The 13,383-nt window shown below is 39.6% G+C and overlaps 1 protein-coding gene across 1 annotated transcript in view; it reads right to left on the bottom strand.

Moving 5' to 3' along the window:
• Nucleotides 1-5,952, bottom strand: part of LOC119474704 — a 37,621-nt gene extending 31,669 nt beyond the window's left edge. Inside the window, exon 1 of the mRNA XM_037746889.1 lies at nucleotides 5,619-5,952. Coding sequence (XP_037602817.1) covers nucleotides 5,619-5,709 — 91 coding nt within the window. The 5' untranslated portion in view covers nucleotides 5,710-5,952. The remainder of the gene's footprint in view (nucleotides 1-5,618) is intronic.
• Nucleotides 5,953-13,383: the final 7,431 nt, after the last annotated feature.

Genomic DNA, 13,383 nt, shown 5'->3' on the forward strand with positions numbered 1-13,383 from the left:
CTTTATTGAGGCAGTTATCAAGTTTAAAACACTTGTGTATACAACTGGAGTCTACAATTACAAACACGCCATGGGGACTAAAGGTTGTAATAAAAAAGATTAAACAAATCAAAGTTATATAATATCTTGTAAAGCTTTCAGTGGTTTATATGTTTTAACAGCGTTTTTGTTTGTACATTCAGATATAGAGGAAATATATTGTCTGACATGGTCATGAAGAATTTGGATTTGTGAATTTAGTTAAAATAACACGCAAATTAATGAAAGAGAAGTGTGAACAGAGACACCTGTGATGTATCAAAGAGGCGTGACAATGTGCCACACGTCATATTTAATTGATGTGGCTTTAAAATGACGGCTCCGAGGCGAGGATGTCTCATTTTGTTAAAAGCCTGTTGCCTCAACTCCTCTCTCCTCGCGTCTCTTCCTCGCCTCTTCAGCTCACATCTCTCGTGGGTGGGACTAAGATGCGAGGAGAGGAGGCGAGGAACGGAATCGAGGATGAACAAACTGGGAAATGGGAAAGGCCTACAGACAGACAGGTGTGTCCTGTCAGGTGAAGCTCAGCAGTCTGTGGAGAGTTTGAAGTTTTCAGAAACAAGCCCACTTCTAGGGCAAGCTGTTTTAACATTTAACAGCTAGACAGGAGATTCATTAGAGATGTCTGCAACGTTGTTTTGCCTAGTCATAACTCTAATTCTAGATATCTGCAATTATATTTTGACTAGGCAAAACTCTAATTTTAGATATCCATAATTACATTTTGACTAGTACGATTCAAACTACTTTGCCATTCATGTGTATGGGGCTTCTCATTACAGATATCCACAACTGAATTATGACTTGTCGTAATTCCAGTTTCAGATATCTACAATTTAATTATGACTAGTCATAATTACAGTTCAAGATATCTTTAATTCCTCTCAATTGTAGATATCTACATTGTCCTTTTTAGATATCTAAAATGAAATGTTGACTAGTCAGAATGACGTTGTAGATTTCTCTAACTGGAGTTAGTTAGTCTAAATGTAATTACAGATATCTAGAATTTTTGACGAGGTGAAATGACGTTGCAGATATCTGTAATTACGTCAGAAGGGGGGGGGGGATGGGACGGGAGGTGAAGCTATTCAAACATACTCTGGCGCTGCACTGCAGTCGTATGGGTTTATAAAGTGTGTCTGGAGACAATAAATCTACAATAAGCTGTAAATTTCTACCACAACTCTCTAGTGAACAAAGCTCTCGTTGGCCACAGATTCCTTAATGATGAGCTCTTTCTATTTCAAGTCATTTTCTAACGATCTGATCCACAGCGGTCCCTGACCACTCGTCTCACAGCCGGCTGCACATAGGCCCTGTTCAGACCTGGTATTAACATGCGTCCTCAGTGATCGGATCACAAGTGGACAGCTCTAAGTACAGGTCTGAACACACTCAAGACGCATTGAGGACGCATTGAGATCGGATCTTTCAGACCACATTCAGAGGTGGTCTGGGCCACATGTGGCCACATTCTTTTAGCAGTGTGTACGCGAATGTGTCCTGGGCCACATTAAGGACCGCTTACTGATCTGATGTCCCGCTGGGATCCGCGGGATCACTGCACCCCTCAGGTGAATAAACAGGCAGACTCGGGCGCTTGTCAGCTTGGAAACAGCCTCTGTGCTCTACTGTATCCTGTCAGTACAACTGTATTTTATTAAAATATATGAGGCGGGGAAGTGAGATCGGATCACAAGTGGCCACTGAAGACGCATGTGGAGACGCATTCTAATGCCAGGTGTGAACAGACGTACTTAAAGCTGTCCACTTGTGATGCGATCACCGAGGACGCATGTTAATACCAGGTCTGAACAGGGCCATAGAGACCAATGTCATGTGTCCAGCTCGGAGGACGGCTCGTTGTGATTACAATGAGGTCGTAGCTCGTTGTCTACCTTACTACGGTTAGAAAGAGACGTTGTTTGTGTTTTAACTATGTTTCTCTTATGAGTTATTGATCCGGGAAGTTTGAATCTGTGAATATCTGTCACACTTTACCGAACTATCCAAGTTAGCAAAAGCTTCTGCTGACACTGTTCAGATGCTTTGTTGGGCCAATATCGTCAGCCTCAGCCTTGATGAGCAACATCATGCACAACAATTCTTACTAGTCATAATGAGGTTTGAGTTATCTGTAACGGTTATTTAGGATAGACAGAACTGAATTACAGACATCTCTAACTGTTGTTTTGACTAGTCACAATGTAATTATGACTAGTCAAAATGTAGTTGTAGATATCTCTAATGTTAATTCTGGATAGTCAAGCTGAGCTATTAAATGTTAAAACGGCTTGCCATACACTTTTCTACACTTTAGGATGTCATTGTCCTGGATAACTTTACAGTTCAGTCCAATGGAAACCACCGACTGTCACTGTGACGGAGGAAGGAACATACTGGAAACATTACTGTCATAGATCATAGTCTGCTGCGATTCTAGCTGGTGCATGTGTGTGTCATTGTGGGTACATTACTGTCATAGATGATGTCACAGATGATGTCACTGATGGGCTTACCTGAGCAGGTGAGATTCAGGATGGAGTTAGAGGAATCTGATGTTACACACTCCCTCAGAGAAGATAGAGACCAAACACAGTAGGGTCTGATCCTCCACACAGATCTTACTGAGGACTCCTTTCTCTGTTCTACAGAAACAACAGAGCCACAGTCCAACGCTTTGCAGGCAACATCTGCTACCCACAGGATCCTGTGAGGCTCAAAGTTATCGTCCCTCACTGGTCTCCAGTCTCCCTGATGTTTCAGCTCCAGTGTTCCTGCACAGCGACTGTCTCCTCCCACCAACCTGACGGACTCTGAACAGAAACAAGAGAGTCATCAGTAAAAGAATAAAGTGACTTTAATTAGAACAGAAATTAACCAGATCAGAGCTGCAGCTCCTCTTCTACCTGAGCAGGTGAGTCCAACAGCTTTGCCAGGTGAGCAGGTGTTTCTATCTGAGCCTGAGCTTCTACAGTCCAGGAGAGCAGACTCAGTTCCTCCACACTGGAACTCTTTGGTCCACATTGGATCCTCTACGTCTCCATAAGTCACCCCCTGGAGGACTGAAGGAGCCCCACAGCCAAGCTCCCTACAGACCACCTCTGCATCCTGCTGGTCAAAGTCAGCTTCACACACTGAGGACCACCACTGGTTAGAGTGGTTGGACTTCACCTCCAGTCTGCCTGAGCACAGACTAGTCCCATCCACCAGCCTGACAGAGTCTGGAGAGATGATAGAAGATAAAATAGAGAGAGATAAAAGACACCAGACACTAAATAAAAAAGATGTCATGAAACAACAATTCAGTGATTCCAACTGGACTCAGAACAGTTCCAACATGAGTTCATCATCAGGACACATCTTTTCACTGCTCATTAACAGTGACTAACTGGAGAGTCAATTTGGAGCGGCATTTCAAAACGTTGCACTAATAGTTTGACGCCGTATAAAGAAGTGTCAGGTGACGGCTCAAGAGGGATAGAGCCACCTGAAAGAGTGTATTATGTACACACTCCCAATATGTAGTTAGGGAAGGACAGGACCAAAACATATGAATTAGATTTGCAGGGTCTCTGTGGCAGCGGATACATGTTGGATCAATATCTGGGTTGACTCTGGGCAATCACCTGTTCCAGTGTGCCCTGTGGATCATTTTGCACTGAATCAGCCCGTGTCTGGTACAAATAGAAGAGTGGTGGACCTTACCAGGATAGCCTCCCAGGTCAAATCATCTTTGCCCTCACCTATTTCCTGAGACCAGGCTGATCTTAACTTATCAGTTATAGCCTTTAAGGGTCAGACTCTAGAAGAGGGTCAATAGGAGAGGCAGGGGGATGGATGGGAAACCAGGGAGAGAATACAAATCTTGATGCGTTCAGCAGCTGATTTACTGAGGCAGCAACTCATCAGACTCCATCATGGCTGCTGAGACATTCTGCTGCCATTCTAGCTGGTGCATGTGTGTGTCATTGTGGGTACATTATTGTCATAGATGATGTCACAGATGATGTCACTGATGGGCTTACCTGAGCAGGTGAGATCCAGGATGGAGGAAGAAGTATATGATGTTGCACACTCCCTCAGAGCAGATCCAGACTGAACACATTCAGACCTGATCATCCACACAGATCTTTCTGAGGACTCCTTTCTCTTTTCTACAGAAACAGCAGAGCCACAGTCCAGGTCTTTACAAGCAAAAGCTGCTTCCTTCAGGGTCCAGTCAGAGTCACCCACTGGTCTCCAGTCACCCTGATGTTTCACCTCCAGTGTTCCTGCACAGCGTCTGTCTCCTCCCACCAACCTGACAGGCTCTGAACAGAAACAAGAGAGTCGTCAGTAAAAGAATAAAGTGAGTTTCATTAGAACAGAAATGAACCAGATCAGAGCTGCAGCTCCTCTTCTACCTGAGCAGGTGAGTCCAACAGCTTTGCCAGGTGAGCAGGTGTTTCTATCTGAGCCTGAGCTTCTACAGTCCAGGAGAGCAGACTCAGTTCCTCCACACTGGAACTCTTTGGTCCACATTGGATCCTCCACTTCTCCATAAGTCACCCCCTGGAGGACTGAAGGAGCCCCACAGCCAAGCTCCCTACAGACCACCTCTGCATCCTGCTGGTCAAAGTCAGCTTCACACACTGAGGACCACCGTTGGTTAGACAGGTTGGACTTCACCTCCAGTCTGCCTGAGCACAGACTAGTCCCATTCACCAGCCTGACAGAGTCTGGAGAGATGATAGAAGATAAAATAGAGAGAGATAAAAGACAACAGACACAAAATAAAAAGATGTCATGAAACAACAATTCAGTGATTCCAACTGGACTCAGAACAGTTCCAACATGAGTTCATCATTAACAACAGAACACATCTTTATAACACCACAGACTGCAGCAGTTTTACCATCACATTTACATTTAATACACTCTAACAATTGTTATCCATTGTTGAACACTTTTTATGTGTTTTCAAACAATAACACAACATCATCATCTGCACATTTCTCTCTTCTGTTCCTTCTGCTCAGCTGCTCCACAATCTTTGCTCTCCACACAGAGATGTTTTCATTCTTTCTTATTTTTCTGAGAAGATCTGTAACCTAGAATAAAAATCTTTTCAGAAAACGATCCCTAAAATCTAAAAAGGATAGGGGCTGGACTCTCTTCTTTTAAGGAGTCTCCCAGGGTGAAGGACACCACGTGGGTGATGAGATACTGACCAGCCCCCGGCTGAGCTGAGCTGCTCAAAGTTGTGGCCAGTAGGTCACTGGTGCCTGTTATAGTGGAAACCAAAGAACCAGCTGGTTGAAACCAGTGGCTAAGAAAGCTGTCAAGATGAAGAAGGAGTCAGGCTGGTTGCTGGTCGGCCCAGGGGACTCCTGAAGCAGCAGACATGTATGTTTCATATATACAGATATATATCTTGGTGCATTCAGCACCTGATTTACTGAGACAGCAGATCAACAGACTCCATCATGGCTGCTGAGACAGTCTGCTGTGATTCTAGCTGGTGCATGTGTGTGTCATTTTGGGTACATTACTGTCATAGATGATGTCACTGATGATGTCACTGATGGGCTTACCTGAGCAGGTGAGATCCAGGATGGAGGAAGAGAAATCTGATGTTGCACACTCCCTCAGAGCAGATCCAGACTGAACACAGTCAGAGTTCATCCTCCACACAGATCTTTCTGAGGACTCCTCTCTCTCTTCTACAGAAACAGCAGAGCCACAGTACAGGTCTTTACAAGCAAAAGCTGCTTCCTTCAGGGTCCAGTAGGAGTCACCCACTGGTCTCCAGTCTCCCTGATGTTTCACCTCCAGTGTTCCTGCACAGCGACTGTCTCCTCCCACCAACCTGACAGACTCTGAACAGAAACAAGAGAGTCATCAGTAAAAGAAGTGAATTTAAGAAAAGATTAAACTGAGACTTGACTTTATTTCTTTATTTCTCTTTTTTTATTTACCTGTTGAGTTGGGATTTTCTTCAGCCTGGAGTCCTGTAGAAAAACACAAATATTTATTGTTTTGCGTACATTTTTGGAGATTTGACGGAGCCGCTGGCGGGGTGCCTTGAGACCGGCTGTCAGTCATGTGATACGTCTTGCTTGAGTATACTTCAGTGTTTACAATCTGCAAACGTAATCGTTCATTTAGTCAGCAGTATGCAGTACAATATGGGTGTGAATCTTTCAGTATTTTATGATTCCATTTCGATTCTTGGGGTCACGATTCGATTCAAAATTGATTCTCGATTCAAAATCGATTCTTGATTCAGTGCATAGTGGTGCTAATTTCAGGATCTACTCCAGTCCGCTGTGCACCACTAAAGGCGGTGTGGTAAATTATGTCATGAAAGCAGAATAAAGTGTGTATACGATTATGGAGCTTTCATATTTGAAAAAAGGTATATCAAAGAATGTAAACACAAAGGTAAAAGGTAACATTTATTCATGCTAAACTTGCAAATAAACACATTATACTAAAAAGTGTTTAGTATTTCTCAATTCTCAGTGACTTCAAAAATAACAAGTTCAACTTATACAAAAAATTAAAATGCTGCCTGTTATATAAATAATTTGCTATTTATGGCTAGCTGCCTTTTTATTTCTCAGAAACTTGCCAATTTCAAAAATAAATTGTGCACAAAATAAAACTGTAAAACTGGTATTTTGTGTGATTTTTCAACTAATCACACAATAATGTTTGTCACAACTTTGACTTGGTGTGTATTGTCCATCAGTAGCAATATGTAGGTTCTTTTGTAGAAAAAAAAAACTATTAAAAATCGTCCCAATGGCATCACGTGACGGACACGGAAGTTGTAGTACCGCCGTTTGGCCACTACGAACCAACAGCGGTACGTTTCTTTTCCACAATTTTCATATGCTATTTCATTATTAAATGAACTTTGATTCACCATACATTTTCGTAGTGCTGCCAATATTTGGGCCTTTCTAGTTCATTGTGCTGGCTAGCATTATAGCTAGGCTAATGTTAGCGTTTAGCAGACGCCTGGAACGCCTGGAAGGGTTCAGCCAAACAGAGGAGGAGTAGGGGCGGGCCTACTGGGTCGGTGCGCTCAGCGAGTCGTTAACGTGGGCGCCATATTGGACCTGGCAGGACAGGCCTGTAACCCTATACAAGTGAACGGGGGAGCTGCCGTTTTTCTGGATAAAAAGCACTATAACGTCTACATTTCTCAGCTGATTTCAATGAGTCGGTATGCTAAATGGACAACGGCTATATTGTTAACATCTTTAAGGTTGGGGAGCTGGACTTTGACTATGTTGGTCCCTGGGCCTCCAGGAACTAGCCCTGTAGCTTTCAGCCTCCTTGCCCAAGGCACTTTGTAAATATGGCCTCTGTCCACTCAGCATACCCGAGGCCCTGCAGTAAGGTATGTGAAGTGCACTTGATTTGTCCACTTCACATACCTTACCACAGGGCCTCGGGTATGCCAGGAGGACCTTGTCCAATGGCGATACCTCGGCCAATCGTAGCGACTTGGAATTGGATTTCTGGCCCTCAGAGTGTTTTGAGCCATTTTATCAAATTTCTCTGATTTACTTCAAACTTGGCACATGGGAAGCTCTTCCTCCAGGAATGAATGTCCCCAAATTTCAAAAATCTATGGTTTTTGAAATATAAACAATGTATTGTCAGTGGACACGTTGACATTTCTTGACCTTTAACCAAATAAGGCTCATATTTTCAATTCTGCAGTTAATTTTAAATCCAAAATTAGAACACGTGATCTCTGTGACCTCCTGAATCAACTGGCCTTGGATCTGTATTGCTACAAAGACTCTGAAAGGAAGTATCCCTGGAGGAGAGATAGAAGCCTGAAACACAGGTTTCTGGATTAGAAGGTCAATTTTAGTTGCCTCTATAAATTTCACATCATTTAAAGCTATTTTAGCTGAAATATGTATATATGTCTATGTATACATGTATATGTATACATGTCTATGTATATATGTCTATGTATATATGTATATGTATTTATGTTTATGGTCTCTCCCGTTTTTGACCTCAGTGATGAATACGTTGGGTTTTCTGTGGCTGCTTCACAATAAAAGTCTCACTGTGTTTGTCCAGTTGAGGTGTTTTAATGTGAAGCAGCAGCAGCAGGAAATGTGTTAGTATTAGCAGCAACTTAATGCAGCTCAGATACGGCTGTAGGAGAGTGAACAGGAAACAATGAGGCTGATATCAATCAGAGCAGCTTACAAACAGTATCACTCGTTACATGCTGCATCGTTTCCTCTCAATGTGTCACGAGCCTGAATCTATGGCGGACTCCGCCACTAACGATTAAAACCACCGCCCAGAGAGATAATTACTGAGTAGACATACGGGTACATTGATTACAGAAATAATATTTGACTAAAAATAGAATCAAACACTTGGTTTGATTTGGTGAAAATATGAAAGATTATAACCAGGGCTGTCAAAGTTAATGCGTTAAGGCAAATATGTTTTAATGCAACTAATTTCTTAATGCATTAACACAACTTGTGATTTTTAGGTTGTAGCGGCTCAGTTTTAAAGTTAGAGTGAAGATACTGGTATCATATGAAACTATAACACATAAGGAAAAGGCATGCCATTTTCAAAGGGGTCCCTTGACCTCTGACCTCCAGATATGTGAATGAAAATGGGTTCTATGGGTACCCACGAGTCTCCCCTTTACAGACATGCCCACTTTATGATAATCACATGCAGTTTGGGGCAAGTCATGCTTCTTCCAGCTCAAACAGATCTCTAAAGTCAGATCTTTTTTATCTCCTTCCGATTTGCATAAAGTTATACATGCTTTTATTTGTTCTTGCCTAGATTACTGTAATGCACTTTATGTTGGTATCAGCCAGAGCTCCATTCACCGACTCCAACTGGTGCAGAACGCTGCCGCCCAAATCTTTTAATTTTTTTATTTAGTGAAGCAAGACAAAACAGGTGAAATTTGACAAGACAAACAGAAACAAACAAAAGAGAAAAATAAATAAATAAAATACATCGGGTGACTTGACAAAATGAACGGGACAGGCCAATTCTAACAAAACGAACAAAATGAGACAAATAAATAAGAGATGCTGGTGGAGGGAGGGGGGGTGTTATTGACAGTGCAGGGCAGTCTGTTGTGTAAGGTTCTAGTGTGTGTGTACAGTTGTGTGTGTTTGTATGTATGCAGTGTGGGGGGGTGTAGGGTGTTTGTTTGTTTGTATCTAAAGAGGAGAAAGAAAAGGGCGGGAAAGAGAGAGAGGGGGTGGGGGGTGTGGGGGTTGAGTATTTTTCGTGGCAGGGGTGGCTTATAATATCTCATGGTCCGACAATGTTATGTTATCATATTTTGTCTTTATATATTGGTCTTTATTTGTATTTGCATTTGTATTTTTTTGTTTCCTGAGACAGGTTACCCCCCTTAAGCTGCCCCCAGACGCTGGAGAGAGGGCTGGCTGTCAGAGGTTTCTACTGTCTACTGTCGCCCTTCTGCCCATTCTGAACAGCCCCAGACCCGTCAGGAGAGAGCCTGTTCTGTGTTGGGAGAGGGATTTTTTTTATTATTTGTTTTTCCCTTATTGTTCCCTTCCTCCTTCCCAATTAATTTCTTTAATTTTTTGTATTTATTCTAAACCGGACGTCAGGCCGCCCCAGCCAGGAAATAGGGAAAGGTGAAGGTGGATGATTAAGTAAAGGAAAGGGGGAAAGAAGAGGAGGAAAAAGAAAGGGGGGAGGAGGAGTGGTGGTACTTGATGGGGTGAAGATGCGATGGGGGGAGGGAGGGGAAGGGTGTTATGCCAGACGGATATAGTGAAGGGTTGTTGGTGCAATGTATTTTTTGCAAGCAATGCTGTTTTTTATATGTGATTATTATAATAACAATGATAAGTAAAGTAAATAAATGATCCAGTAAATAACTAAATAAATCAATTCATTAACCAATCCATTCACCATCTAACCATCTGATTGATTCATTGTAATAGTAGTAATAATAATAATGGTTAAAAATAATAATAATATGTATATATATATATATATATATATATATATATATATACATACATATATATGTGTGTATACATATATATATGTGTATATATATGTATACATACATACATACACACACACATATACACAAAATATATATACATACATACACACATAATAATAATAATAATAATAAACAAAGAAGTCAAAAATCAAAATAGAAATATATATATATCTATGTTGATATTGTCCGAAGGTAGTGAATACATAGTAGTAATAATAGTGATAAACCAGTATACTAATAAGAATAACCACAGTAATACTACAATTACAAAAATATATAGTAATAATGATAATGATAATAATGATAATACTAATAGAGTTAATTTGTAATATTAATAAAGAATATAATATAATAATAAAGAAAGACAAGAGAGAAAAAAACAACAACAACACAAGTAAGGTTATAAAAGTTGAAGAAAAAAAAAGTAATATTAATAAATAAACAAGTAAAATACATTGATGTTAAAAATAATACCTGAGGGGAATAATGATAATAGTATAATAGTAGTAATAATAATAATCGTAATAGTAGTAACCATAACCATGACAATAGACATGTCAATAATAGCTATAATAATAGTAATAATAATACAAATAACAATAATAACAGGAGCAATAGCAGCATCAATAATAATAATATTGATAATACCTATAGTCGTAGTGCCATTAGTAGTAGATCAGTAAATAAGCCACTTAATTAATTTGTTCATTAGTAAATTAATAATAATGGTAGTCGTAATAATAATAATGACAAATGGAGAGGAAAGAAAAGAACCAAATAGACCGATTAATCAAGTATTGAAACAGTAACCAATTAATCAATTGTAATAATAATAATAATAATAATATTACCATTATTACTATCATTAAGAGAAAAGTAAAAATAAAATAAGAATAGAAACTCATATATGCGTGCTAATATTGTTTGAAGGGAGTGAAAACATAGATAGTGATCTAATATACTAATAAGTTGGACATCCATTATGCAATAATAATTGATTGATAATCTATATGATATAGCAATGATGATAATAATAGTATAGTATAGCAGCACATTTTATACTAAGACAATAATAATAGCAAAAAACAACACATTTTATACTAAGACAATAATAATACCAAAAATCATACAAACAAATTACTAAGAAGAAAAAGATAAATTAATTAATTAATTATAAAAATATACAAAACATACAAAATCCCATTGGTTATGATGGTGGAGACCAGAGCAACGATTGTGCGAGGTGTGTGGGGAAATGAGGTATTGGTAAGGGGAGAGGTTTAGAGAAGACAGAGAGGGGAAAAAAAGGAATGACGCACACATAAAATAGTTCAGAGATAGGGTTTAGGAAAGGAAGGAGGATGTAGATGATCGATGATGTAAGTGAGCAGAGTGTGAATAGATGATGTGTTATATGTTCAGAATTGATTTTAAAATTGTACTGATCACTTTTAAAGCATTAAACGGCCTTACCCCAAATTACATCAAGGATCTATTGGCCCGCCTAGGCGTTCCCTTAGATCAACGGACGCAGCTCTGCTGGTTGTTTCCAGATCTCGGCTTGTGACCAAAGGTGACCGGGCCTTTGTGGTTAGAGCCCCCCCGACTGTGGAACACTCTGCCTATTGAAATCAGACTCGCTACTTCATTACCATCTTTTAAGTCCCTTCTAAAAACTTTCTTTTACAGGAAAGTGTTTTTGAATAATTAATATGATGCTGTTGCTTTTATCATCCCTCTCTGGACATTTTATTCTGCTTTCTAAAAATGTATTTTATCCCCAGATGTTTCTTGTTTTTATGATCCCTCTGTTGTTTGTATTTTATTCTTTGCTGATTTATTGTTTTTTGTTGTTTTTCTGTTTTGTTGATTTTTATTTTATTTTTTTTAATTCTGAAAAGCACTTTATAACCTTGTTTAGAAAAGTGCTATATAAATAAAGTTTATTATTATTATATAAGTCGTCAAGTCAGCACACTGACACACTGACAGCTGTTGTTGCCTGTTGGGCTGCAGTTTTCCATGTTATGATTTGAATATATTTCTTTTGCTAAATGCAGTACCTGTGAGGATTTATGGACAATATATGTCATTGTTTTGTGTTGTTAATTGATTTCCAATAATACATTTATACATATATTTGCATAAAATAAGCATATTTTCCCACCCCCATGTTGATCAGAGTATTAAATACTTGACAAATCTCCCTTTAAGGTACATTTTGAACAGATAAAAAAAAATTGTGAATAATTAGTGATTAATCCAGATTAATTATTTTAATTGATTGACAGCCCTAATTATAACTTTAATGTGAACGATTTCACAGCATCCATGTTCCCTTTCTGTCTTTTCTTCCTTTGAGTGTGGAGGTGATGTGATGTGATGTGTGTGGGGGTGATCAGAGTCGGCCCGTCCTATATGCTGAATATGTAGTTGCATAAGGCCCCACAAATCCCTTTTTCCCCTTTAAATTAGGGCTGTCAATCAATTAAGATATTTAATCGCAATTAATCTCATGATTGTCCATAATTAATCATGATTAATCGCAAATGTATCGGACATTTTGTATCCGTTCAAAATGTACCTTAAAGGGAGATTTGTCAAGTATTTAATACTCTTATCAACATGGGAGTGGACAAATATGCTGCTTTATGCAAATGTATGTATATATTTATTATTGGAAATCATGTCTCTCCTCTTTTTTCCTCTTCTCAGTACGACATCCGGGTATTTTTGGCATACTGTAGATTTTGCTTTTGTTCACATACTACATGCCTCATTTTGGCCAAATCAGTACGTACTACTAGTATAGTATGAGGTTGTTCTACTAGTATAGTATGAGGTTGTACTACTAGTATAGTATGAGGTTGTTCTACTAGTATAGTAGGTTAGAATACAGCCTTGGTGTGTGTGATCAGTTTGTTCTCTGATTTAAAGATCAATATAATTGTGTGAATAATAACACATCATGTTTAAAGCAGAGTCCTACCTGAGCTCCACAGCAGCAGCAGCAGCAGCAACAGGTGATCCATGACGTCCAGGTAGACCGTCTGTCTGCTCTGTGTGTGCTGTCCTCACGGGATCTCTGCGTAGTGGAGGAGCTGCAGCTTTACTCATCATTAAGTTGACTTTGTTTACAGATAGTTTTACAGATATTAACACTCCTCTAATCTGCATTTCTTTGAAACTGATATTTTCATAAGAAGCTGCTGATAGATCACAGATTATAGGACTGTGGTTTCTGTTACCATGACAACCAGAGCAGGCTGAGATGTTCCTATCCGATTAATGCT

The sequence above is a fragment of the Sebastes umbrosus genome, chromosome 16, assembly GCF_015220745.1.
Source record: "Sebastes umbrosus isolate fSebUmb1 chromosome 16, fSebUmb1.pri, whole genome shotgun sequence".
NCBI lineage: Eukaryota > Metazoa > Chordata > Actinopteri > Perciformes > Sebastidae > Sebastes > Sebastes umbrosus.